The sequence below is a fragment of the Babylonia areolata genome, chromosome 18, assembly GCF_041734735.1.
Source record: "Babylonia areolata isolate BAREFJ2019XMU chromosome 18, ASM4173473v1, whole genome shotgun sequence".
NCBI classification, from domain to species: domain Eukaryota; kingdom Metazoa; phylum Mollusca; class Gastropoda; order Neogastropoda; family Buccinidae; genus Babylonia; species Babylonia areolata.
The window spans coordinates 60,557,941-60,582,971 of NC_134893.1; the positions used below are offsets into that span (position 1 = coordinate 60,557,941).

The following is a 25,031-nucleotide window of genomic DNA, read 5'->3' on the forward strand; positions in this document are numbered from 1 at the left end:
AGTGTAGTTAACAAGGTCATTGAATGGTCAGTTTTATACTGGTTATCAATATGTTTCTTCAGTGAAAGAAACTACTTTATCTGAAACAAGATAAAAGAAAAAAAAAACAACAACAAAAAAAACCCAACTTTGTTGACATGGATCAGTTCTCCTCCATTTATAGCCCCCTCCCTGTGAACGTCCTGGTTTCAGTCTCTCCAAATATTGTTTTATTCTAATTTGTTATGGTGTGGGTGATGGTGGAGGGAAAATGTGAAAAACTAAAGCTGTGAAGGTTTGTTTCTGGAGTGTGTGTGTGTGTGTGTGTGTGTGTGTGTGTTTGCATGTGCTGATTAGTCAACTTACTTTGGTCCTTTTGTGCGTTCAACAGCCTGATGAAGCCCAAGTGTATATATATATATATATATATATATGTGTGTGTGTGTGTGTGTGTGTGTGTGAGAAGGGGTGATGTGCATGTATGTATGTGACCAAAGCATGGTTTAATACAGATATGGAAGAACAAGAAGCCACAGTATGTATATTTTTTTAATTTCTCCTTCACTCTCAAAAATTTATCTTAAAATTACATACACATACATCTTGAAAAAAACCCATAACACTAACAAATCTTCTTTGGTATAACAAACATACACTTCTTATTGGTGATTACTGAATTCTCTGCATGCAAAATATAAGAAGATAAAATATGTTTACAATGAACTATTACTGTAAATCGCATGTTATTTCACTGCCAGGAACTAAGAGGTTTCCTCAGGCTCTGCACACCACACAGCAGACTGACTCTGGTCTCATATGTGCAATTTGCTGAATCTCTGATCTCATAATGTGTGCAATTTGCTGAATCTCTGATCTCATAATGTGTGCAATTTGCTGAACATCTCTGATCTCATAATGTGTGCAATTAATTTGTTGAACAAGTCTTTTGCTGATCCATAGGAATTGTTATATATATGACTAAATCTTTTGGTTTTACTTTAAACTGATTTACATTTGTTTGAGCATGCAGATTGACATTTGACATTGTTGCATTCAGTCTGGCACAAGGCCATATCAGGACTGTCCAGCTAAATACAAATTCAGTCATTTTAAAATAAAAAATCATAGTCCACATATACTTCAGAATACAGAAGTCTTGTCAAAAGCATTTTGAACTGAAACATTGTTCTTTGATATGGAGTCTCTGCATGAAAAACAGCAGGCATCTAACTCAAAATATCAATTGTGAACATCCCTGACAAATTATTTGTACAAAACAACTGTCACTGGAGGATCTATACCAACAAGCTGTGAAGCAGAAGGCTGTTCACATTACAAATGACTTCTCACCCCCTGAAAATACTAAACAAAAATACTTAACAAAATTGAGTAACCCAGCTTTTCCTTTCTCTCATTCCTCTTTTGCATTCATGGACTGTAACTTTTGCATTCAGTAACTCCTGTGTTCACTTGTTTGTGCGAGTGAGCTTTTATGTGTGTGGTCATTGTTACCAAGCTATTCAGACAGCCATGCTGCTTTTTCAGGAGCTGGTGTATGCTGGGTGTGTTCATATTTACAAAAACGTAATGAAAGTAGACATGCACTAAGGTACATAGTAAAATTTATGCAAGTAAACACACACAAAAGGAGGTGAAGAACCAGCAGGTGTACACATATGCTGACCTGGGAGACTTGAAAATTATCTACCCTTTACCCAGCAGGGGCTGCGGGGCTTTGACCCACAAACCTCAGACCAAAACCTCTGACCTGCAGAACAGAAACCCACAAGAACTAAGCTGTTGCATCCGTTTCCTAACCTCACTCTCCAGCAGGTTTCAAACTAACTCAACAGGCCACTCATGATAAAACCAAAGCATACAGATACCTTGTGAAAGTGAAAAGAACATATACCGAGCCTGAAATTTTGCAAAAGGGCAGATAAGGCTATAGATACAGCATTTTCAGTGGGTAAAGATGTCTCCTTTGTCTAAGTTTATTCGATGTGTCAAATGATTTTTGTTTGAGCTGGCATACAAAAATACATGGTGAAAGACACTGAATATAGAAAAAAAAAGTAATTTAAAAGAACACATATAAAAAATAATGGACACCCACCTGCATGTGTATTTGTATTTACATACAGATTAGTAGATACAGAGTTTCATTCACACAAACCAGCAACAACTACAATGATACATAATATGCTCTCTCATACACAATAATCAATGTGTAGCCAAGTGCTCAGTACGACTGGCTACTAACCGTAGTTCAACTCACAGCACAAGTTGAAAGCTGAGCTATAGCAGACGCCTTTTTCGCAACTAACCGCCGGTCTTCAATGACTCGTGCAGAATGTGTGACGCCATTCCCGGTATGAATACAAAACCCATTCTAAACCTATTCTCTAAACATCCATTAAATTAAGTCTGTGTATCGTTCACTGTAATATTATATTTGTTGTGCTTACACACACTTTAATCAGTTAGAAGTATGCTTGATTTTAGTTTAATCGTTTATCAGTGTAAAGATTTCAACTGACGCTAAGCTTATGTCATTTTGTCCTTCTCGTTTAACAACAACCACTCCACAACCAGTGTCGCTGTACGCCATTGGGTGAGCTCTAATCTGTGCTTGTGACACAGCGTATTTAATTAATATCGCTTTTGCTGGATCAGTAAACTGCAAGTATTATATACTGGCAGAATCGTCGCAATTCCATCTTTAAATTTATACCATTTGTGTTTGCCTACGTTAAACTGATTTAACGCAGTTTGTAATTTTTAGGGACAAGCTCACTAAAACTGACCCTTTTCAGGTGACTTAAGTTAAGATTATAAATTCATCTTAAATAATCAACACTTCATTTTATACTTATTATAAAGTAGGTATTGAGCTCTTGCTTTTGCGACCTATCTGACGTAAATTGGTTCAGGAATCATTTAGAAATCTATCACTGAACACCTCATTTAGAAATCTATCACTGAACACCTTGTAACTAACACAATTCTAATCAGATTTAGCCTGATTGGGGACCTTTGTTTCAAGGGCCATGCTAGCGTCAGTGCAGTTCACTTAACTTGCATAAACAGATGGAGTGGGTGATCACTGGTCACTTTTCCACTTGGCCAGTCACTAGCTAAAGCCTGCTCTCTTTCTCTCTCTTGCTGTGTCGCAAGCAGTGTGTGTTGTGCATTGTCCCAGAGGCCAACATCTCGCTACGTATCACTTCCACCGTTTTCTTATCTTCTTCTCTTTTATCTTCTCATAACTATTGTAAATAAAACAATAGAAAACCCTTTTGTGACTGGGCTCTACAAGTTCCTGGCCTGCGTGGGGATTCTTTTCTATCCTTTAATTCAGTAAATCATTCCGTCAATTCTTTTGTACCGTCCCCTTTTGTATAATAAACCACTCGGTTCATAACATGGTTACAAATGAAAACAGCGTTACAATATGACATTCATTTATTAATTCAAAATGTTATAAGTTCAAAAGGAGTAAGACTGTGAGATTGAAAAACAAAACCCCAAACAAAACTTAAAAATAATTGCATTTCCATTTTCCAAATGATGTGATCTTGATAAATAAACAAGATCACTGAGGAAGGCCTCAGATTTAAAAAAAAACTAGCATGTAATATATGCAATCCAATGACAAACCTGAGTTCATTAAATCTCAAGAAATCTCAAAGAGATCAGCTTTAAATAAATGGTCAATCTGAATTCAATGACAATATCTTTATCCATAATTCCAAATGTAGCAAAATCCAAGTAGAACTAACAAGAAACTGCACACTGTAAATGAAGACAGACATATAACGCTGCTTAACCACTTCCAAGCTTTCAATATGGCAAGATACAAGCAGAGAAAGAAAAAATGGAGAACTGATTTCTGTGAAATTTATGCTTTAAAAATACACAGTGAAGTGGACCCTGTGTCTCAACACCAACAAACGATGTTACATACGGAAACAATATTGAGGAGGTGTGAAAAACAAGATAAAATCTTTGGAATACATGCAGTGGTACAGGAAGCCAGTTTCTGGAAATGTCCATGAATGTGCACAGCCATGTGTGTACACACACACACACACACACACAACATGCAAACATAATGTAAACAGGGGTGTCTTTTGTAACACTAGATCTTTGATCCCAATCAAACAACTTGTATATGTTTTGGTTTCTGTTCAATTATTTAATACAATTTTTAAAGCAGATTTATGAGTAACAAAATTTAAAGACAGCTCTTGAATTTCAGAAACATAAAGGAGTTTATGATGAGTATATGGTCTTATTGTTCACGAATGAAAAATCTTTGGACAAATTAGCAAATTTATTCATGTATAAAATGGAGAAAATCTATTTATATGCACACATTTTCAGAATGTGAAAGCTTGAATAGCTCATTTAAAAAAAATTAATTAAACAGAAAAAAACCCAAGACATCAGTCACAAAATCAGTCTCTTGACAAATCAAAACCTTCTGATTAGTCAACCAATCCATCAATCGTAAGATGCTCAAATAACATGACCCTGTTTGTATACAGTGTCCATTCACTGATGAAATATTATCATAATTTTTGGTCAATAAGGTGCTACTTTTTAAAAAATTATTATTATTTTTTTTTTTAAACTGAAATCTGGCCCTTGCGTCTTATCGGCTGTATGCACCCTATCTGTATCTGAAAACTAAATTCTGACCACCACGTGGGGCCACCTGACACAACAAACTAAATATATGACAACATTGTTGATCACAATAAATACTCACGAACACACTGAACAGCAACACTTCGGTCTTACCACAGTTACATTCAACACAGTTCATATTCGCCATCAAACCAAATCGCAAACTACACAAAATTTCAACTGGACCTGATTGCAGTTCACCCTTAGGCCATGACAACAGAGCAGTGTCTGTGTTGGGGATAAATTTATGGCGCGAAAGAAAAACTGGAAGTAAACTGATCATTTTTCAAAAGCAGAACGCAAAGCAAAATGGCGGACAGGACTGAAAAGCAGGGCTAGCAGACTGGACTCTGATTGAATAAGTTAATGAACTGAGTCATTACAACAGTGTACACTTGACTGAAGGCTGTAAAATAAAATTGTTAAAAAAAATGTGTAAAAAACCCCCCAGAATGCAACAGATAACAGAGCAGACAAATGAAGTAACACAGCCAAGTCAACAAGCAGAGTTCTCAGCACAACAGGATGCTGGATTCAGGACTGGCCTTGAGGTGCAGCTGTGAACTACATACATGACTGTCCAGAAACTTGAGATGAATAGGACAGTTCCTTAATTCAACAACACAATTTGACATGCATCCTTTGCTCCAGTCTACACATAATATCACATGTGAACATGACAATTGTTTTAATATTCTAATAGTATTTTGCCAAAAAACAGCAAGATGAAGTCTATTCTGTACACTGATTTTGTATCTTGAAGCTGAGAATAATGTGAAGTCCATTGTCAGGTTCACTTCTTCTCTCAAACTTCCATGCATCAGTCTGTCTTGTACAGCAGGGTTTGTGATGCCAGCCTATGTCTTGGACAGTCTGGCACGGATGAGAAGGAAGATGAAGGAAACAACGCGGAATCCTACAAAGAGCGTGAGGAGAAGACCAAGGTTCAGCCAGTTGTTGTCCTGTCATAATAATAGTAATCATTATTATTGTCCTGTCTTGGGCATAAAATCACTGAATACAACAAATGCAGAGAATGGTGGGGAGGGGGGGGGGTAGTGGGGGGCAAGTGGAGAGGGGGTATGGGGGGGGGGGTATGTCTATAAGACACAGTCATAATAGATCATCAATTCTGAGGCACTTAAAATATTAAATCTTTTTTTCAACGTTTGCCAATGCAGGGCACGATGTTGTAATCTATTTACTTTTATCATGGGCTCCATGAATTTTTTCTTTTTTTTTTTGGTGGGGACTTTTGAGTTTGCTTTCCATTCACCTTTCCTCAAACCACAACTAATCTATTCAAGCATTAACTCAGTACGGCCAGTCCTCTCTTCTCCTCTACACAGACCCCTCGGATGTCCAGTGGGTGTCTGAATGACCCAACCTTTAGCTTCCGTCGTCAGAACTGTGGTATTCTTTGTCAACATTCACCTCTTCAGTATAAGAGCCTTCCGCTTGCAATATTTTGATGATGGTAATTGGGGTGAAACGCTGTTAACGTCATCTCTTTCGCCGTTCGTATGGAGAGAGTTAAGGATCATTTTACTGAATGATATTGACAATGATGTAGATTGATAATCTGCATTGCATGATCCCACATTCAAACTCAACTGCAATCTGGTACATGATCAACTGAAGATCTGAACAATTAAATAAGAAACAAGTTGTCTAGTAAAATGTTTTAAAATATTTTTTTATCCAAGACAGATCAAATTGGTGAATGTTGAAACTATGCGTGTACACCTCACACACTTGGACATTTCTGATGCCAGGAAAGGCATGTGTGAATAAAGGAAACTGATTCCAGATCTTTTACTTGTTAATCAGACTCCTTTGACATTGCTTTTCTATTCAGCAGAATGCCACTACCTGCATTTTTTTCTCAGAATGCAAATGGCCACATGATCTGGACTCAGTCACAACTGGTGATTTTATTCGGCAATGGTGACTATTAAGAAAACTTGCAAATGTTTGACAAAATGTTGCTTAATTTAAATAATATTGTCAAACATGTATCATTCACAAAACACTGTAATATTTTAAAACAAAGGCATATTTTTCCATTATTGTTCCTTTCAATGTACCAAAATATAATGAATCCATACCGGTTGGCACCTCCAGGAAAAGACAGCAATACAAGGGCATCCAGGAGTCATGACCTGGGTGTGCCCCGTAAGCTTCACATAGTCTATACAGTCGGTGTACTTTCACCAAATCAGCAAAGCCTTAACCACTTTAATCACATTATCAAAATGTATTAGGAATGTCATTTAATGTCAATATTCGGTCTTTAGATATAGGCATTATTCATGTGATGTTGTTGCCAATTCCAAACCCAGAAATGTGCTTTTACTATTGACCCACATTTCTGATAATGTACGAATGACAATATATTTGTTTGTGTCTTTTCAGGCACTGTCTTCTTCTCTCCTTCTTCAATTAAGTAACTATTGAAAATAAAATGATAGAAAACCTTGTGTGACTGGTCTCTACATGTCCCTGGCCTATGCAGATCCTTTAAATTCCTTTTCACCCCTTTAATTCTTTATATAAATCCATCCATCAGAACTTAACCATCAACCCTTACCACCCAGCTCACTCTTCTTCTTCTCTCTCAACTCTGTGAGGAGTCATTGGACTGCCATACAGAAGAACTGTTCACAAGATTCCTCTGAATCTGTCAGTTGTGTGTCAAAGCCTTGGTCTCTGCAAATGGTTTTCCTGTCCATTCTGTGATGCTGTCAGTCCATCACTTTTTTTTCTGTCTCCCTCACTCAGCAGTTTTTTGGTGGATTGTTTTATCAAGGCCATTGAATCTTGTTACATAAGCACAGCTTTTTTTTCCTTACTCACTCGGGATGACAAGTTTTCTCCCTTGCTTTTCCCCACAGACGGCCCATTTGTATGGGTTTGGAAAAAAATTACAAAAAATACAAAATACAGAGTAAGAAAATGAAACTTTCAGAACTGGTTTATTATGTGTTGAGCTATTACATATAAAAAAAAATCAAATTTCTCATCTTATTTTTACAGTTTTGCCATATATAGAAAGTAATGCCAATTTTTCACCCCGAATCACCATACCCATGCTTGCTTTATGCATTAACCTCTTGACTGCGCTGTTGACGTACGGCGTACATCATGAAATGTCGCTCATCAATGCTGTATTGACGTGCGCCGTACGTCATGTTACAACGTTCTATGTTTCGAGTCACGCATTACAGAAAATACAGTCTGCTAACCATGAAATTAGCTCCCCTGAGCGCTCTTTATCTCCTGAGTTCCATAAGCTAAAATTATTCATTGGATTGTCACATTTATGGTGAAAGTTTTGCAAGTTTGTACGAAGCTCAAGTTGTGTTTGCAAAGCCATGGCTGAACGCAGACAAACCCCAACACTTGCACTTGTATTGAAAGAATTCTTTCGGGATGCAAACAGTAGAGATGAAGATAGTGGACTGAATGAGACAGAACTGCGTGAAGTTGATGCCGAAGACGCTGATTTTGACAGTGGAGGGGGGTGGGAGGTGGAGTTGCTTGACGAAACTGAAGACAGACAAGCTCAGCTGATTCAAGATGCAGGTGGGTGTTTACGAGGTTTGTCAGTTTATTATTTGCTTTCTGTTTGTTGTAACAATGAATATGACTGCATTGTGTGTGTTTTGAATGTGTTAGCTGTGGTAAGTAGCTTCGTCAGTCACTGATCAGTGTGTGTGAGTGAGAGTCAGTCAGTCACGTGGGTTACTGTGTGTGACCATCACAGCTCAAGGGGGCGTGGCTTGCTGGCTGGCTCATTGTTGATAACAGCGTGTGTCGCTCGCCTAGAGCTTTCTGTGTGTTCGTTCCCGAGTGTGTATTAGTTTGTTGTTGTTGTTATTGTTGTTGTTTTGTGTGTGTGTGAGAGAGAGCGAGAGAGTGGGGGAAGGAGGGAGGAGATGTTTATAAAACTGAAATCAGAGAATGATATACAGAATTGTATGCCTAAATTACTTTGTAAATGCAACACTTGTAGGTGTGTGTGTGTGTGTGTGTGTGTGTGTGTGTGTGGTCATTTTGTTTTGTATGAAAAAGAGAGAATGAAGAGGGTGTGGCATACAATGAACCAGTTTCAGTGTGTGTGTGTTTTGTGGGTTTGGGGTGGGGTAGGTGTGTGTGTGTGTTTGTATTTCAGCTTCTGAAAACAATCAGAAATAAAATGGTACCATTTCATGATCTTTTTATATGTAAAAAAAAAAAAAATTCCAAAAAACCCAACAAACTTAGTCTTTTATGCAATGTGTTTCAGGTATGCAGCATGCTGATAATCATGATGTTCATCCTGGACCATCTGGAGTTGACAACTTGCCACAAACCTACAGCTGAAGACCAGCAGCAGCAAGACCAAAGGCCAGTAAACAAGCCTCCAGCAATTCTGGATTACAACAAAAACATGGGTGCCATGGACCATCATGACCAACGGCTGCAGCCCTACGATGCCACAAGGAAAACCCTGAAGTGGTACAAATAGCTGTGTGTGTATTTTCTACAAATTGCCATGCTGAATGCACACATCCTCTACAAAAAAAACAGGCAACAGCAGTACACTCCTGGACTTCAGAAGGATGTAATTAGTGCCATGATTTTTGGTGACCAAGACCAAGACACTGCTAAAGATGACCACGCTGTTTGTCTTGTGTGGATGACACTTCATCCCACCTACCCCACAGAAGGCCTGGCCACAAAGGAGGTGCAGAGTCTGCTGGAAGAAAGGACAAAGAAAGGATGTGAGGTTCTACTGCCCAGACTGCCCCAGCAAACCAGCACTGTGTCTTGAAGACTGTTTCTGCAAGTACCACACACAGCGTTTTTACTGGTGATAGATCCTGGGTGAGTACACCCTTTTCATTCCTTGTGTGGACTGTGTTGGAGTCTTATGCACCTGGACACTGTTGCTCAGCCCTGACAGTGTGTGTGGTTGATCACAACAGTCACAAGAAAGACTGGTTGATAACCTGGTTGATATTATAGCACCTACATGATGGAATGACAGTCCCATTTTTTTTTTTTATTAATGCATTTTATGGAATTTTTCTGTCAGATTGACTCATTATTTGAACATGTGAGTTCTAAAAACCAAATCTTGGTTCATTTTCCTTTCATTTGATATATACTTTTATGTACTTATCTTCAGTACTTTTTGAAATATAAACAAATTAAAATCATTGGCATGTTTTTGTTTTTCTGAAAATTTTCTCAGCACAGGCCACAGCAAAACGTACTAGCAGTGAAGGGGTTAAATTCACTTTCTTCTTCATCATCATCCACCTTTTCAATTTCCGACCTTTCAGTTTGTAGCATTGGCAACACTAAAATGTTGCCATCGCTGCCTTGTTCACGCCACAACATTTTGAGAAGAGCCCGCTTTGCTAACAGGCTGGCACGCGAGCAGACGACCGGTCAGTGACTTTGTCAGTGCGTGTGCGAGATGGGCCACACATGGCAGGCTGGCCAATCATACCATTTGATTGTGGAGTGACCCAGAATAGCACACTCTGCTTGGCTAATCACAAAATCACGTGTACAGCGCGTGGTGGATTTTTATTTCTTGAAAATGCTATTCCATTTCGTCGTCTGAAACCGAATACATTTTATGTAGGAATGCTCACGCATTCCTTCGTCCGGAGAGAGTTAACTGATGTCAGCATATCTTCATAAGGTCCAATGTGCTGCTTGATGGGCTGGTGCACTTGTTCCCTGGTGATGTAATCAGTGTATCTAATGTTAAGTATCTTGTGACAGTACCTCATTTCCATGAGGGTCCATGTCTCATATACATACAGTAAGATTGAATACACCAGTGCACACAGGAGTCTGATCTTGTGTGCCATACAGATGTTGCTGTCCTATACAAGTTTCAGTCAGAACAGTGCTGATGTTGTTTTTGCTACCCTTGAATGGATTTTTGGTTTGGATCCTTCATTGCTGATGACAGATACTTGGTATGTGAACTGTTGAACAGTTTTCAGTTTCTGTTCCTGGACAGTGATATCAGCAATGATGGTGGTTTTGTGACTGGCCATCAACTTGGTCTTTTCAGTACTGATTTCCATGCCATATCTTTCAATGTTTCATCCTTCTTTTTTTTTTTTAACAAGCTAGGCAAGTTCTTGCTCACTACCTGCCAAGCAGTCAATGTCATCTGCAAAGCAAAAGTTTGTGATGGTTCTTCCTCCAATGCTGACATGATCCTCAAGCACATCAGTTATGATGATGCATTCCAGGAATATGTTGAACAGCATGGGAGGCAGCCCCGATGGACTCCAACTGAAGTATGGAACTACTCTCCAATAGCACTCTGAGTGAGAACTGCACTGGTCACTTTGGAGTATAGTTGCTGGATGCTGGATGGTGTTGATAAACTTTTGCTTCCTGCCAGACTCTATCAAATGACTTCTTGAAGTCTATGAAGATGTGGTAGAATTCCCTCTGGTGTTGGAGGTGTTTTTTGGAATGGGTATACAGGTTAAAGTATACAGGTTAAAGACTTGTCCGATGGTACTTCTGCCTTTGTGGAATCTGTCTTCAAGCCTCCACTCTATCAGATATAAATGAAATTTCAAGTCAGTTCAAGACAGCTGAATGACTGCTTTTCCCACCCTACCTCCCTGACCAATACAAGGAAGAGCATAGTGTTGGCATTTGTGACTAAAGCATACAACTTTCAAAATGGCAGCAAAGTGTTGGACACAAGTTGTTACTCACAGCGGAGAAGCTGAAGTAGCGTAGAACATCCTCTCCTGAATTGTACATGCATTCTCTTGCTGAGGCACTGCATGCTGAAAAATGCAACACACACACACACACACACACACACACACACACACACACGCATGCACATACACGCACAATCACACACACACACATACATGGATAAGATCTTTTTGAATAATTACAACAGAATCTCAAAAAGACTGTTACATATCAACACATAACACAAATTCAAATTCGTAGACAGACATGAAGACAGAGAGAGAGAGAGATAGAGAGAGAAGCTGCAAAGATAAGAAAACTACAGATGATTTTCCTGTCACTCAAAGAAAAGGAAAGCACATTGGGTGTCCTGCAGTCTGTTGCAGTCAGTGTTGCAGCTGTCAGCTCAACCTGAGTCTTTCTGTCAGTTCATATCATGGAGTGACAGTGAAAAGGGACTGTGAAAAGATATCATTTTCTTCCCCACCCCTTCTGTGTTCACCACTACAGCTACATGCTCAGTTGCAGTTTCGGGTGTGTTTTGATGTGCATGACTCTTATCATCCTGCCATTTGGGTGGTGCACAAGCTGAGTATGTTTGTGATTCTGTAACACACTCCACAATGACATGGGTCGCAGGATCTTCAACAGCATATTTGATGTTCTGCTTGTCTACACCCACAAAGAGGATAAAGCATAAGCAAGTCTGCACGACTGTTGAAGTGACAGATCAGACAAATCTCCACCTTTAATGCACCAGGCATTGACACTGGAATCAAACCCAGAGCCATAGTTTGAAAGTCCTAGCTATTGTGCCCATGAAAACAAACGTTTGATCAGGAACTAAATTCAAGTGTTCCTTTCTGATTCATTTTTCTAAATTCTTTATAGCTGAAAGGTATTTCTTTTCATACTATTCCAAGTACTAATATATGAACAGTTTACTGGCTTGCCCTAAAACATTCTCTATAATTTGCAAGACAGCAGGCACTCTTTAAGTCATTCTGTGTGTATTTCAACACCAAGCACTGCTCAGGTATTGAATCCTGATTCATCAAACTGTTTTCTTTTGCCTTTCAGCAAGGTGTAAACAATTAAAGTATGAACACAACTCTTGATTATCATCCGGGCATCTCACTGATGAAGTTTGTGCACTTTTGCTTTTTGCAAATTTTATTTATGGTCACAGCAAGACAGTAGTTTTCACTATTTGCCAGGTATTAAACAAACTGTTCTGAGATGTATACATTACTTTTGATCTTGACAATGAGCGATCATTGTATATACTGACATAGGCAATATATGAATGATCTACTTTAATTGTCAGTCTTTTAGATTTCAAATCATCAAAAAAGTACTGCTAAAACCTCCCAGGTGGGAAAGGTTGCACAAGTATTGAAACAGTACTGAAATGGTTAAAAGGTTAAAAACAAAATAACATAATCAACAAAAAAACAAAAAAACAAACAGTGATGTGGCAGGCTTTTCTGTTTCTGTCTCTGTCCATATGTATATATTGTCTTGTAACTAAGAATCACAAGTATAAATGCTTACTGATGTTGGTGATGTCTTGCCACTGGTTGACCATCAAGTACTCATTGGCGTACTTGAACCATGAGAGGTACTTTAACCACACAAAATACACCGGCACCGAGCTGAAAATGTAAAATAAATCTGTTCAAAACCAGTTCATATGTGTATAAAGATGTACACATATATATACACAGCAGAAGCAGCAATAATAACCATGATAATAATAAAAATAATGAAAGTAATACTAAGTAACAACAACAGTCAAAGTAGCAACAATGTTCTGATCATCGTTATCATCATTCTTTATAATGGCATCTCGAAGTGTCAGCAGACATACTCATTGTTGAGGAAGAATCCACCAAACATCATGAAGGGGACGAGGATGGGGGGTGCAACAGCCAGGGCAATGTTGACATCCCCGGCGATAGTGGAGATGACCAGACCTGCACAGCACACAACCAAACTTTACACACCACCGTCCACTGTACTGTTGACTTTGTTCTTCAAACAGAAAGTATCAGCCAAAACACACCAAGCCTTGCTTTTTGGTTTTAAGCACAAGTGAAGCCAAAATGAAACAAATCTTTACCAAAGCAAAAGAAAATTAATAAAGTTACATGTCACTAAAATGAAACGAATCATAAAATCAAACTTTACCAAAAGCAAAACATGTTAGGATTTCCTGGAACCAAACCCAGATGAAACAAACCAGGTGTACTGCAGGACACAGAAAAGAAAGGTGGATTGGACAGGAAGGAAGGAGGGAGGCACTGACCAAAGGACACGGCCACATTGGCCACCAGGATGATGATGCCGGTGGCCACCAGGTAGGCCTGCCAGTCCTCGTACAGACCTGCACACCATCCACACAGTCATCTTCACTCCGGAGAAAAGGAAAAAAACATGAAGCAAGCTTTAAGAATATAATCAAACATAATGTATCATTCAACACAAAAAAGAACCATTAGGGGTATCAATAAAAAATTTTTTAAGTCAAGCAGCAAGTTGATATCTATGTCCAACAAAAAAGATGTGTGTATATCATAGAAAAAATGATAAAGAAAAAGGAATAAACATATAAAAAGCACATCTATTGCAATGACTACCACAGCACAGAGTGTGGAACCAATGATGTGTTCTTAATAACACTGATATCTGATAAAAGCTACTTAGCATCAATGCATACAACTTAAATATATACATATAATTTAGGCCATGTGTAACTGCATTATACGTCAACTGCACTGTAATGTGAATGTTTATACATTTCATGAATGTGTACTTGAATGTTATGGATGGTGTTGATTATTTATCAGTACAATATATCTCTGGAGATAAACATAGGGTACAGTGGATTGGGGTGGGGTGAGGGAAAGAAGGGGGTGTGGTGAGGGAAGGAAGGGGGTGTAGTGAGGGAAGGAAAGGGGTGTGGTGAGGGAAGGAAGGGGGTGTGGTGAGGGAAGGAAGGGGGTGTGGTGAGGGAAGGAAGGGGGTGTGGTGAGGGAAGGAAGGGGGTGTGGTGAGGGAAGGAAGGGGGTGTGATGAGGGAAGGAAGGGGGTGGGGTGAGGGAGGGAAGGAAGGGGGTGGGGTGAGGGAAGGAAGGGGGTGTGGTGAGGGAAGGAAGGGGGTGTGGTGGGGAAAGGGATCCAATGGGGATAGGAAAAAATACTTACTTTTTTAGGATGAAACAAGCAGGTTGAGGATTTATCATTGTCACTGGAGAAGAGGGGTGGGTGGGGGAGGAAATTGCAAGCTTCCCCGACCTGGGTGGGGGGACCCAGAGGTAATTGGTCTCAAAAGGGAGGCACTATGAAGTGTTCTGAAAGGGGGGCACAGGTGATCCCACCAGCAGAGGCGGCATGCACCCCCAGGTAAGAGGCACCGGGCACAGTCTGGGGGGAAGAGGATGAGGGGTTCTCACCATTCCTCCCGGCACCCCAGTTGGGACGGAACGGGGGAATCCACTATGGCCATCCCCAACGGTCACTGGCACGTGGACCTCCACCAAGGGGGAAAGATGGCCAAGTCAGAGGGAGGTGCCGATGACCCAACAGCTCAGAGCCACCTGACACGCATGGGCCTCTCCCAGCAGGGCGGAGACTGGCTGGAAGGTGGGGTCGCCTGACGCTAAGGCCAGGGTCACTCGCTCAGTATCTTCTGTGGAGACCACCCCTAAAGGCCAGGTTCCCCCCCAGCCCCCCTGAGGGAGGTGGAGGAGGGGACTCAGCATGGAAGGCGGGGCCCACTGGTAGGCTTTTCACTGCAAAGCTGAAGGTAATGGGTGGACATGAAATCCTCCAGAGTGGAACTGTCCAACCCCATGTCAGCTCTAACTCCAGTAGAACCACTCTCCCCTGGAATCCACCCTCTGACTAGGATAACTTGGGAGACGGAGCTTGACCACATTTCGCCTCAGCTGCCTTGCCAACTGTTTCTGTGAGTTGAGCCCTCCTTCCATTAATGGGATCCCATGATGCATCACAACGGTCACTCCCAGGAGAAACCATGGGCTCCAGACCTGGAAAAGGCTCCCCATGAAGTGCTAACCCATCCTCACAGTACTGACCATCACATGGTGGGGTGCAAGGCACAGTGAACTGCACAAGTGAACCCAGTAATGCAAGCCCAACACAGAAAGGAAAGTGAAATCAACACAAAAAGAGAAAAACGGAAAACAGCGATTCGAAGAGGAGCAGGATCAAACTGAATGTCAGAGATGACAAACAGGCAAAGCTGCATGTAAGAAACAGGCCACATGAACATGCTTGAAAACCAACTGATAGCATCAAAAGTTCTGGCCAGATGAATGATTCACTGGTTTAAGCCATGTACAGAGGCAGACTTGGCTGGGTGTCTTATTATTGAGTTAGCCACAAAATTTGGCCAAACAGAGCAAACCGACAGGTCTAGTTTGGATCATTTTATCATGGTACAGAAAGTGACAACAAAATCTTTTTTTCTGTCTTCACCTCCATCTCCCTCCCTCAAGAGTTCCTTGGAGGACTGTTTTATCAAGGCCATGGGATCTTGTTACTTGACCATACAACTGTAGTGTTCTTAACTGATATCAGCATGTCTTCATAATCATGGTCAAATATCCTGCTTCATGGTTTTGGCACACTTGTTCACTGGTAATGTGATTACTGTATCTGATGTTTAGTATCTTGATGTAACACCTTGTTTCCATGGCTTAGATTCTTCTTTCCAAATCCACTTTGACTGTCCATGTCTTGCATGCATAATCAATATGAATATACCAATAAAAAGTACAGCACAAAAATAACAGATTTATATATAAATAGTAACAGCAGAACTCTATATACAACCAAGAATTAAATACAAAATAGCATGTCTCTGGTTTTGACCTACCTATCTTTCTGACCTCATCAGTGCTTACATACCTTCAAGAACTCTCCACCCTTTCCCTGACCTGAAAATTCCTATGGTTCACGCTCTTTCCTCTTGAAACAACCATAAACATCATTTACTGTCATCTGACTGTCTCTGCCAAAGCACTCTGTTTCCTACAGTGTTTAACTGGCAGCAGTATAACAGACTACTTTATTTGCTCCAAAGATATGAACCAAGGGAACATTAGAACGCATGTTGGGGAAATGTCCAAGCACATGCCTGTTGAACTGACAGTAAATTAGGATAAAAAGATTGTTGTTAAACTAGTAGTAACGTATGCAGAAAAAAATTGTGTGGGATAGAGATAAGGAACAACAGTTTTTTACTTCATACATAGTGACCAGTTTCAGGACACTCTGAACAAAGCAACAACAAATCTGGCAATGTCGGTTGATGAGGCAGTGAAGTGTTTCAATGACGGACTTCTTAAGGCAGCAAAATGCATGAAAAAGAGGATAAAGAATAGTCCCAAACACTTGGTTTGACTTTGAATGCAGAACTGCTGAAAAAGAGTTGAGACGATTGTGGAGAATGTTTGCATGTTGTAAGAGTAAGAAAGTTAAAAGCCAGTGCAGACTTAGGTATGTGCTTAGAAGGAAGTCATACAGAGTTTTGCTCAGTGAAAAAAAGAAAACTTTCAAAGAACATAAACTTAAAACATTGATTTCAAGAGCCAAAACAGATTCTAGTCAGTTTTGGAAAGAAGTGAAAACTTAATGGAAAATCCCATAGCAGACCAAACATTACGGACCAAGAGTGGTTGAATCATTGTCAGTCTGTATTTAAAACCAACAAAAACATTACGGAAAATATAATTCCTGGTGTCATATTTGAAGATAACCAATATCATGTACAGGAGCTAGATAAAGCAACTGGCTCAGATGAAATAATAAAGGCTGTTCGTTCTCTGAAATGGAATAAAGCTCCAGGCTCTGATAACATTTTAGCTGAAATGTTAAAACAGTCTTTGGATCAGATTATGCCTTTTCGTTTGCATTTGTTCAACCACATATTTGATACACAGCAATATCCAAATGTGTGGTATGACGCTATCATCGTGCCTCTGCATAAGGCTGGTGATACTGACAATCCTAGTAATTACCAAGGAGTATCTTTGATCAGTATACTAGGGAAAGTTTTTGCAAAAGTATTGAACAACTGGTTGGTAAAATGGGCTGAAGACAATGGAAAAATCGCCGAAGAACAAAGTGGATTTAGGTCTGGGTATTCTACATCAGATAACATTTTTGTTTTGTATGCCACTGTACAAAGATACCTCTTGAAAAGTTCTGGGAAATTATGTTTGTTTTGCTGATTTTAGAAAGGCATTCAATACAATCAATAGAAATATTCTGTGGAATGTACTTCGAAAAGGAGGCATTGGAAGCAAAATGCTAAAGATGTTGCAGACCATGTATCGCAGGGTGAGATCATGTATTAGGTGCCCAGACAGTCTTACAGATTTTTTCGTGTGTGAAACAGGGGTGAGACAAGTTGTGTACACTCGCCCACATTATTCTCATTTTTTATAAACGAACTGGCTACAGAAATTGCCCAGAATGGATGATATGGTGTACAGTTAACACCCAAGATAATGCAGATCTTGATCTTGTTATTTGCTGATGATGTAGTTTTAACTTCTTACTGTCCAGCTGGTCTTCATAATCAAATTAACATTCTATAACAATATGCGCATAACTTTTCCCCGGAACTTAATCTTGAGAAGATGAAAATTATTGTATTCAGGAAAGGAGGGTTCTTGGGTGTAAATGAAAAATGGAAATATGGTAATGCAGACATCAATGTTGTAAATAGTTACAAGTATTTAGGGTTACATTTTACAACCAAATTATCCATGACATGTGCTGTGGAAGAGCTTGCCACTAAAAGCCAAAATCAGAACAAGTCAACTACTCAGATGCCTTTGAAAGCTAGGAGATGTACCCAGGGAGGTCTTTTTTTAAAATGTTTGATACCCAGGTTGCTCCTGTTTTACTATATGGCACAGAAAATTGGGGCTACCAACAGTTTGATGTCATTGAAAAGATACATATGTTTGCATGTAAAAGGTACTTAAATGTTGGAATGCAGACACCAAACAATATGGTACTTGGAGAACTTGGCTGTTATCCAATGTTTGTGTTAGCAGCCGAAAGATGCATACACTTCTGGCTTAAAGTGTGCAACATGCCAGAGGAAAGACTGCCCAGAAAGGCCTATAACATCTTAAACCATTTACAAGAGTTGGGCAAAAAGACATGAGCGTTTTCATATCAGGCAGTTGTTATGTGTCAACAGATTTGGAGACGTGTGACAACAGCGGAAAGTTGGTGATGTAAGATGTTTCCTCTTTACATTCAAACAAAGACTGAGTGATCAATATGGACAGACTTGGCATGACACTACTGAATCCAAAGACCGCTTTGAATTGTACAGTACTTTTAAGCAAACGCTCCAAACTGAAAAATACTTAAACTATAAAATGCTTAAATGTTACAAAGATGCATACACAAAATTCAGACTTGGTATTTCACCCATCAATATACATAAACTACGATACAGAAAGGATGTAACACCTAGACATTTATTATATCCTGTTCGTAAACAACTGATCGAAGACGAATCCCACATACTGCTTCGTTGTAAAACATACGATATTTTCAGGACAGATGTAAATATTATTCTAAAAGCAAACGGAAATGTTTCATATGTGTTGTCATGTGATGATGAGTTATCTGTTTTTCAATTGTCAAGATTTTTGTACAAAGTGTTTCAGAAAAGGTCAGAGTTAAGAGCAGAAGACTGATTGGTGATAATTGAGGATGATAAATCAAAATTTGATGTCGGGTAGTCATGATGAAAGAAAAATGTAAAGTGTAACTGGTTCATGGAGTTATTAAGTCAACCCCTTGTTTGTTATCTATATGTACGGGAATAATCCGAAGTAAGAAGCCTTCCATTTCGTGCGAAATTGAATTGATTGATAGATGTATTCTAACCCCTTGAAATGAACGTTTTGTTTATTCAATAAAAATGTCATGTCACTTCTCCAACACTGCCCCATGCCTGCCAATACACTTTGCAAGTATGAGGATTGAGAGAATGGGGGGAGGGGGGAGAAAGAGGAGGAAGAGACAAAGACAAGTGTTTCATGTCATTTGCAACTTTATTATACAAGTAAGTGCCCTAAGCTCTTAGAAAGAATAAGTGCTATACAAATGCACATTATTATCATCATTATCATAGCGTTCTATAAGGACAACCATATATTGTATTGCTTTAAGTAACTTTGGAGTAAAATGGCCAAAAATTATATGCATTACTTCATTATTATGGTATAAGATGAGACAGAATGTATGATCATTCATTGCTTCGGAATCCTATGACTCACATGAAGTAATGACCCATAAGTCTGTTCATGAGTGCATCAAACACACACACATACACACACATAAATAAGAAAGCAACTAATGTACTTACCAACCATCCAGTAGTCGATAGTTATGAAGATGGCAGGCAGCAGTATAAACGTTGGCAACTACACACACAGACATTCACACATATCACAGAGATTTTAAAAAATCTTTTCTTTGTGTGCAAATTTGAGGCGCAGAAGATGCATTAACTCATTCTACCCCACAGCTCCATGCCTGCTACAACTCCCCTGGACCAGCGCTACTTGAGACCACTGCAGTAACAGTAGGGTTGTTCACTAAAAAGGTGAAAATCGATGGAGAATTGTTGATTTAAGTTGTCAAACAAAGCTTCTTTTTCATGCTTCTGGAATCCGTAAACGGATCATTTTAGAATGTCAACTGTACTAATCAAGAGTGAACAAAATTAGAATAGTGTGCTGGTACAAGATTACTTTTACCAGGTCCACTTGGGAAGTGATCATGGTTCCATTTAACTCGTACCTGGAGTAGAATGAGTTCACAATTCGACAGATGTAATAAGAATGCCACCATAAACAAAGTGACAAAAAAAGCAATTAAATAAACAAACAAACATAGGACACACACACTAACAAACAAAACATGCAAATATGCCATGCACACAGGAACACATACACACACATACATATAAACATACATGTATGCTTTCAACCATAGAAAAAGCAAGAAAACTAAACCATCTGCATCTGCAGTGACACTGAGAATCAGAAATAGTTTTTCTGGCCTGTTCACAGGTAATATAAACATTTACAATCAAGAACAAGAATCTTTTGACACAGAAAATATGACTGACATATTCTTTATTCCACTGAATTTTCAAAATTCTAAACATTCTGCCCTTCTCAACACTGTTAATATCCAATTAAACTAAAACCCCTAATACTGGAAATGAGGCGGGAAACACACACACAAATGCACTGACAGTACACACACACACACACACACACACACACACATACATTTTTGGCTCTGTTTCTGCAGCAAGTTGTTGTGTATGAAATTATAGTAATATTGAACACTTTTGTCCTTACCTCTGCTATGGTTTTGGCAATGAAGTAGACATCGGTCCTGTACAGTCCTGATCCGTATTCCCGTAGAAATATTGCAATTTCATTTGGGAAAGTCTGCATGGAAAAGCAGAAACACACACACACAATTTGAAAACATACAATATTTTCAACGCACACACACACACACACACAATCACACACACCCACAGAGGCAAATACACATATACAAGGAGACAATAAAGAACACACACAAAATAAACAAACAAAATATACATGGTACATTTCAAAGAGAGCTTTTACAATCCTTATACAAAGAAAATGAGTGCAAAATTATATCATCCTCTTCACTGCCAATGTAGTCAGTCATTTGTTTTTTGTGTAATCCTACACTCTGCATGGTGACCATACACACCAAGCAACATTTTAAGGGAAGCAACTCTTGTCTTCCCTTTACTGATATCCACAGAATGAGAATGTGCAAACAAGTTCCCAAGATTTTTCTTACAAGAAGCAAGGAGGCTGGAGGGAATAAAATGTCTAAACAGGTGAGCATCAAAACGAACCTTTTTCGAATGGGGTAAAATACATGGTCTAAAATCAACTGTCTCCCAAACCATGAATGACTAAATGGAGAAAGGCTTGAACCAGACCAGGACAGCTTGGGCACTGTCATCACAATGAGAAGGACCTAAACAGAGTGGAAGGGGATCAGTTTCAGTTTCAGTTTTAGGTTCTCAAGGAGGCGTCACTGCATTCGGGCAAATCCATTTACGCTACACCAAATGCAGATGCCTGACCAGCAGTGTAACCCAACACACTTAGTCAGGCCTTGAGTGCATGCATATATATTTGATTATCTATCAGTTGGATTTCTCCTACAGAATTTTGCCAGAGGACAACACTCTCATGACATGGGTTCTTTTTCAGTGCGCCATGTGCATGCAACACACAAAACCTTGGTTTATCGTCTCAATCAAACGACTAGACAATCAGTTCAATTTTCCAGTCAAACAAGGGAGAAAAAGTGAGAGCGGGAATCGAACACAGACCCTCACGGACTCTCTGTATTGGCAGATGAGCTTCTTAATCATTCTGCCACCTTCCTCCCTGATGGGCATCACTTCCAGCAGAAACAGAACGGGAAACATTGTTTGACTGTGGACAAAATATCTGCCAAGTTGGTGGTCAGTTGGCTTGGTCGATGAAAAACATGCAGACACCAACAGGCCAACATGTAAATAGTATGGGGTTGGGTTAGAGAGTTCTGTGTGTTTAGTTTAGTTTAGTTTAACGTCTTTTCACTGTTTAGTGATATTAGACAGGGGGGATGAGGGGTGTGTGTGTGTGTGGGGGGATAAATAAATAAATAATGAATAAAGGGGGGGGTGGAGGGGAGGGGGAGTTTGGGGGGGGGGGGGTACGTGCACATGGGAAATGAGTCGTGGGGTACATGAGAAGAGGTGGTGGGATGACTGTCACGAGTAGTTGAAAATGAAGAGCTACGAAGGACTGTGCTAACAGTGAATTATAACATGAATTGTAACAGTGAGTTGATCATCCATATAACAGTGAAAAGCATGCTTATGATAACAAAAAAAGAGATCAGTCAAAGGTAGATACCAACTGGACTTTGAATCAAACATTCAGAAATTTTTTGAAGTAATGAATGATTATTCAAAACATCTCCTATGGACAAATATGTGTTTGGTGGAAACTGGTCGGCTATTTTTTGAAAGGACAGTTGTCTTGTTTTTGGACACTGGACAAGTATGTGGTTGACACTGACTTCTTTTCCGAACAGACACTGTATATTTTTTCAAAATTTAATTTGAAGGGCATTAAAACAGAATTGACGAATTAAACTTCAACTGGTCTTGACTGGGAGACAGATGAATCATTTGAGAAAGCCTTGGGACTGCCTAATGTAACTGTCTTCATACAGTGACAGTAATACTGGCGGTCTAAATATTTTAGCCTATGTTTATGTCGATCACTTGACACCTTTTCAATACACCTATAATCTGTGTGTGTGTGTGTGTGTGTGTGTGTGTGTGAATGTCTGAGATGCACATGCATCTGTGTGTACATTCATGCATTCATGTATAAGCATGTGTGTAAATGTCAATACAGATTTTGTATAACCATAAATTTATATCCAGTCCTTGAAATATTTTTTGGGGAAGGAAAGGAGGTGTGGAGTTTATGGTGTGTGAGAAATATGCATCTTTTGTTCAGTTAGCAGCTTGTCTGTCCAAAAAGGTGTGGGAGTAAGGTAGGGGTGTCCCAGTCAGCTACCTAATGCTTTGGGGCATTTGATACAGACACAGACACAATTCACTCACATTGACGACAGCAAACATGTTGGAGAAGGAAGCGTTGGTGATGAGGAGGAAGATGGCTCCATTGATGTTCATGACGCCTTTCTGGTCGTAGTCCAGGCGCAGGTAGATCAACCCCAGAACCAGGGACACCACCTGTCCACACAGACACACAGCTTCTGACACGACTCACTAACAGGTTTACAGCTCAGGGACAGGTTTACAGCAGACAGGTTTACAGCTCAGGGACAGGTTTGCCACTCACTAACAGGTTTACAGCTCAGCGACAGATTTACCACTCATTGACAGGTTTACAGCTCAGCGACAGGTTTACAGCTCACTGACAGGTTTACAGCTTAGGGACAGGTTTACAGCTCCATATGCATGAACACTCATTACATGAATTCATTCATTCCTACAGCCATTTGTGCACACAATCAAAGCATGCAACACACTCACTCATCAGAACTGGCACACTACACCCCCACCTCAACTCCACCTGAACTTCACCAGGAGGCGAGTGCCTGGGTGTAGATGTTTTGTGTGCATGTGGGACAGTATGGCACAGCTCTGGCATGTGTGTATCTGGATGGTGGTGGATTGCGGTAGGATGCAGCAGAAGATATTTGCAAGCAGGGTACCACAGCAAGTGTTTCTCTGTGTGTGTGTGAGTGATTTTTTTCCCCCCAATGGAATACTTGTATCTGAAATGTAAATTTACTGAATTCGTTGGCATCTCTGACAGTTTCAGTTTTGTCACTCAGCTGTGTTTGGCTTTTGTCAACTTCAACCAGATACCTTTGTGTAAGTCCTTAGAGCTGGTCTAATCACTAGCTCTTTTCATTCATTGTATTGCTTAGTGACTTGTTTTATCATTCAAACTGCATGGGCAGATCTGTAATTCTCTCACCCTGAAGCCTGATCATTTCATGCCCCCTTTATTTTTTCTTCTTGGATATTCTCTTTATAAATTGAAAAATAAAAACTAATATATATATTTTTAAGACATGTGAGTACATTCATTGTATATACAGCATAGTGCATGATTGCATTGTACTGTAGTGGATTGGAGAGCCACAGTGTGAACTGTATGCCATGTGGTATAAACTATGTGGTGTGGTGTTGTTCACTGAAGTGGGTTAGACTGGAGAGGAGTGTAGCAGTACAGCTGCATGCTTGTTTCTTTCTTGCGCATTCTTCCTTTTTTGAACAGACTCAAGTCAGTGTTCTGAAGAGACCCTGGCAAGTTTTCACATGACTTACCACAGTCTGCATGACTCTCACTCTGAAGAGAACAACGTCACGCATCAGAGAAATCCAGCTCCTCCACAGAACACTGACAAACTGCTGGCCCCAGCCTGCTTCATACCTGCACCACAAACACGTCATCATATGGACTGTGGACTTCATTGCTTCATACCTGCACCACAAACACACGTCATCATACAGACTGTTTACACCATCCCAAACTGTATCTCTGACAAGAAAGGCAAGGCCTCCAAGACTCACTTGTGATAAGCACTTAATCCAACAGACTCACACTGATATAGATATCCTCCCTCTCTCAGTCTCTGTATAATATAATGCAGTATGCAACATTTATAACACACACACACACATATATATATATATATATATGTATATATATATATATATATATATATATAGAGAGAGAGAGAGAGAGAGAGAGAGAGAGAGAGAGAGAGAGAGAGAGAGAGAGAGAGAGAGACAGACAGACAGACAGACAGACAGACAGACAGAGACAGAGACAGAGAAAGTGTGTGTGTGTGTGTGTGTGTTCGTTCTTTAGTTTAGCGTCTTTTCACTCTCAGTGGTATTAGACATTAAAAAAAATTAAAAAATTTTTAAAAAAGGGGGTGGGGGTGGGGGTGGGGGCGGG

General features: G+C 39.7%; 1 protein-coding gene across 3 annotated transcripts in view; it reads right to left on the reverse strand.

The window, feature by feature from the left end:
• Positions 1-529: 529 nt before the first annotated feature.
• LOC143292961 (protein white-like) overlaps positions 530-25,031 on the reverse strand; it is an 86,663-nt gene continuing 62,161 nt past the window's right edge. For 2 of the 3 annotated variants that reach the window (XM_076603686.1, XM_076603685.1), the window contains exons 13-21: positions 24,395-24,500; positions 23,156-23,287; positions 20,835-20,927; positions 19,829-19,886; positions 13,712-13,789; positions 13,274-13,379; positions 12,958-13,058; positions 11,416-11,489; positions 530-5,633 (exon numbers count right to left, since the gene is read on the reverse strand). In XM_076603686.1, the coding sequence (XP_076459801.1) occupies positions 5,529-5,633; positions 11,416-11,489; positions 12,958-13,058; positions 13,274-13,379; positions 13,712-13,789; positions 19,829-19,886; positions 20,835-20,927; positions 23,156-23,287; positions 24,395-24,500 (853 nt within the window). In that variant the 3' untranslated portion in view covers positions 530-5,528. The remainder of the gene's footprint in view (positions 5,634-11,415; positions 11,490-12,957; positions 13,059-13,273; positions 13,380-13,711; positions 13,790-19,828; positions 19,887-20,834; positions 20,928-23,155; positions 23,288-24,394; positions 24,501-25,031) is intronic. The other variant, XR_013056698.1, reaches the window with a different exon arrangement.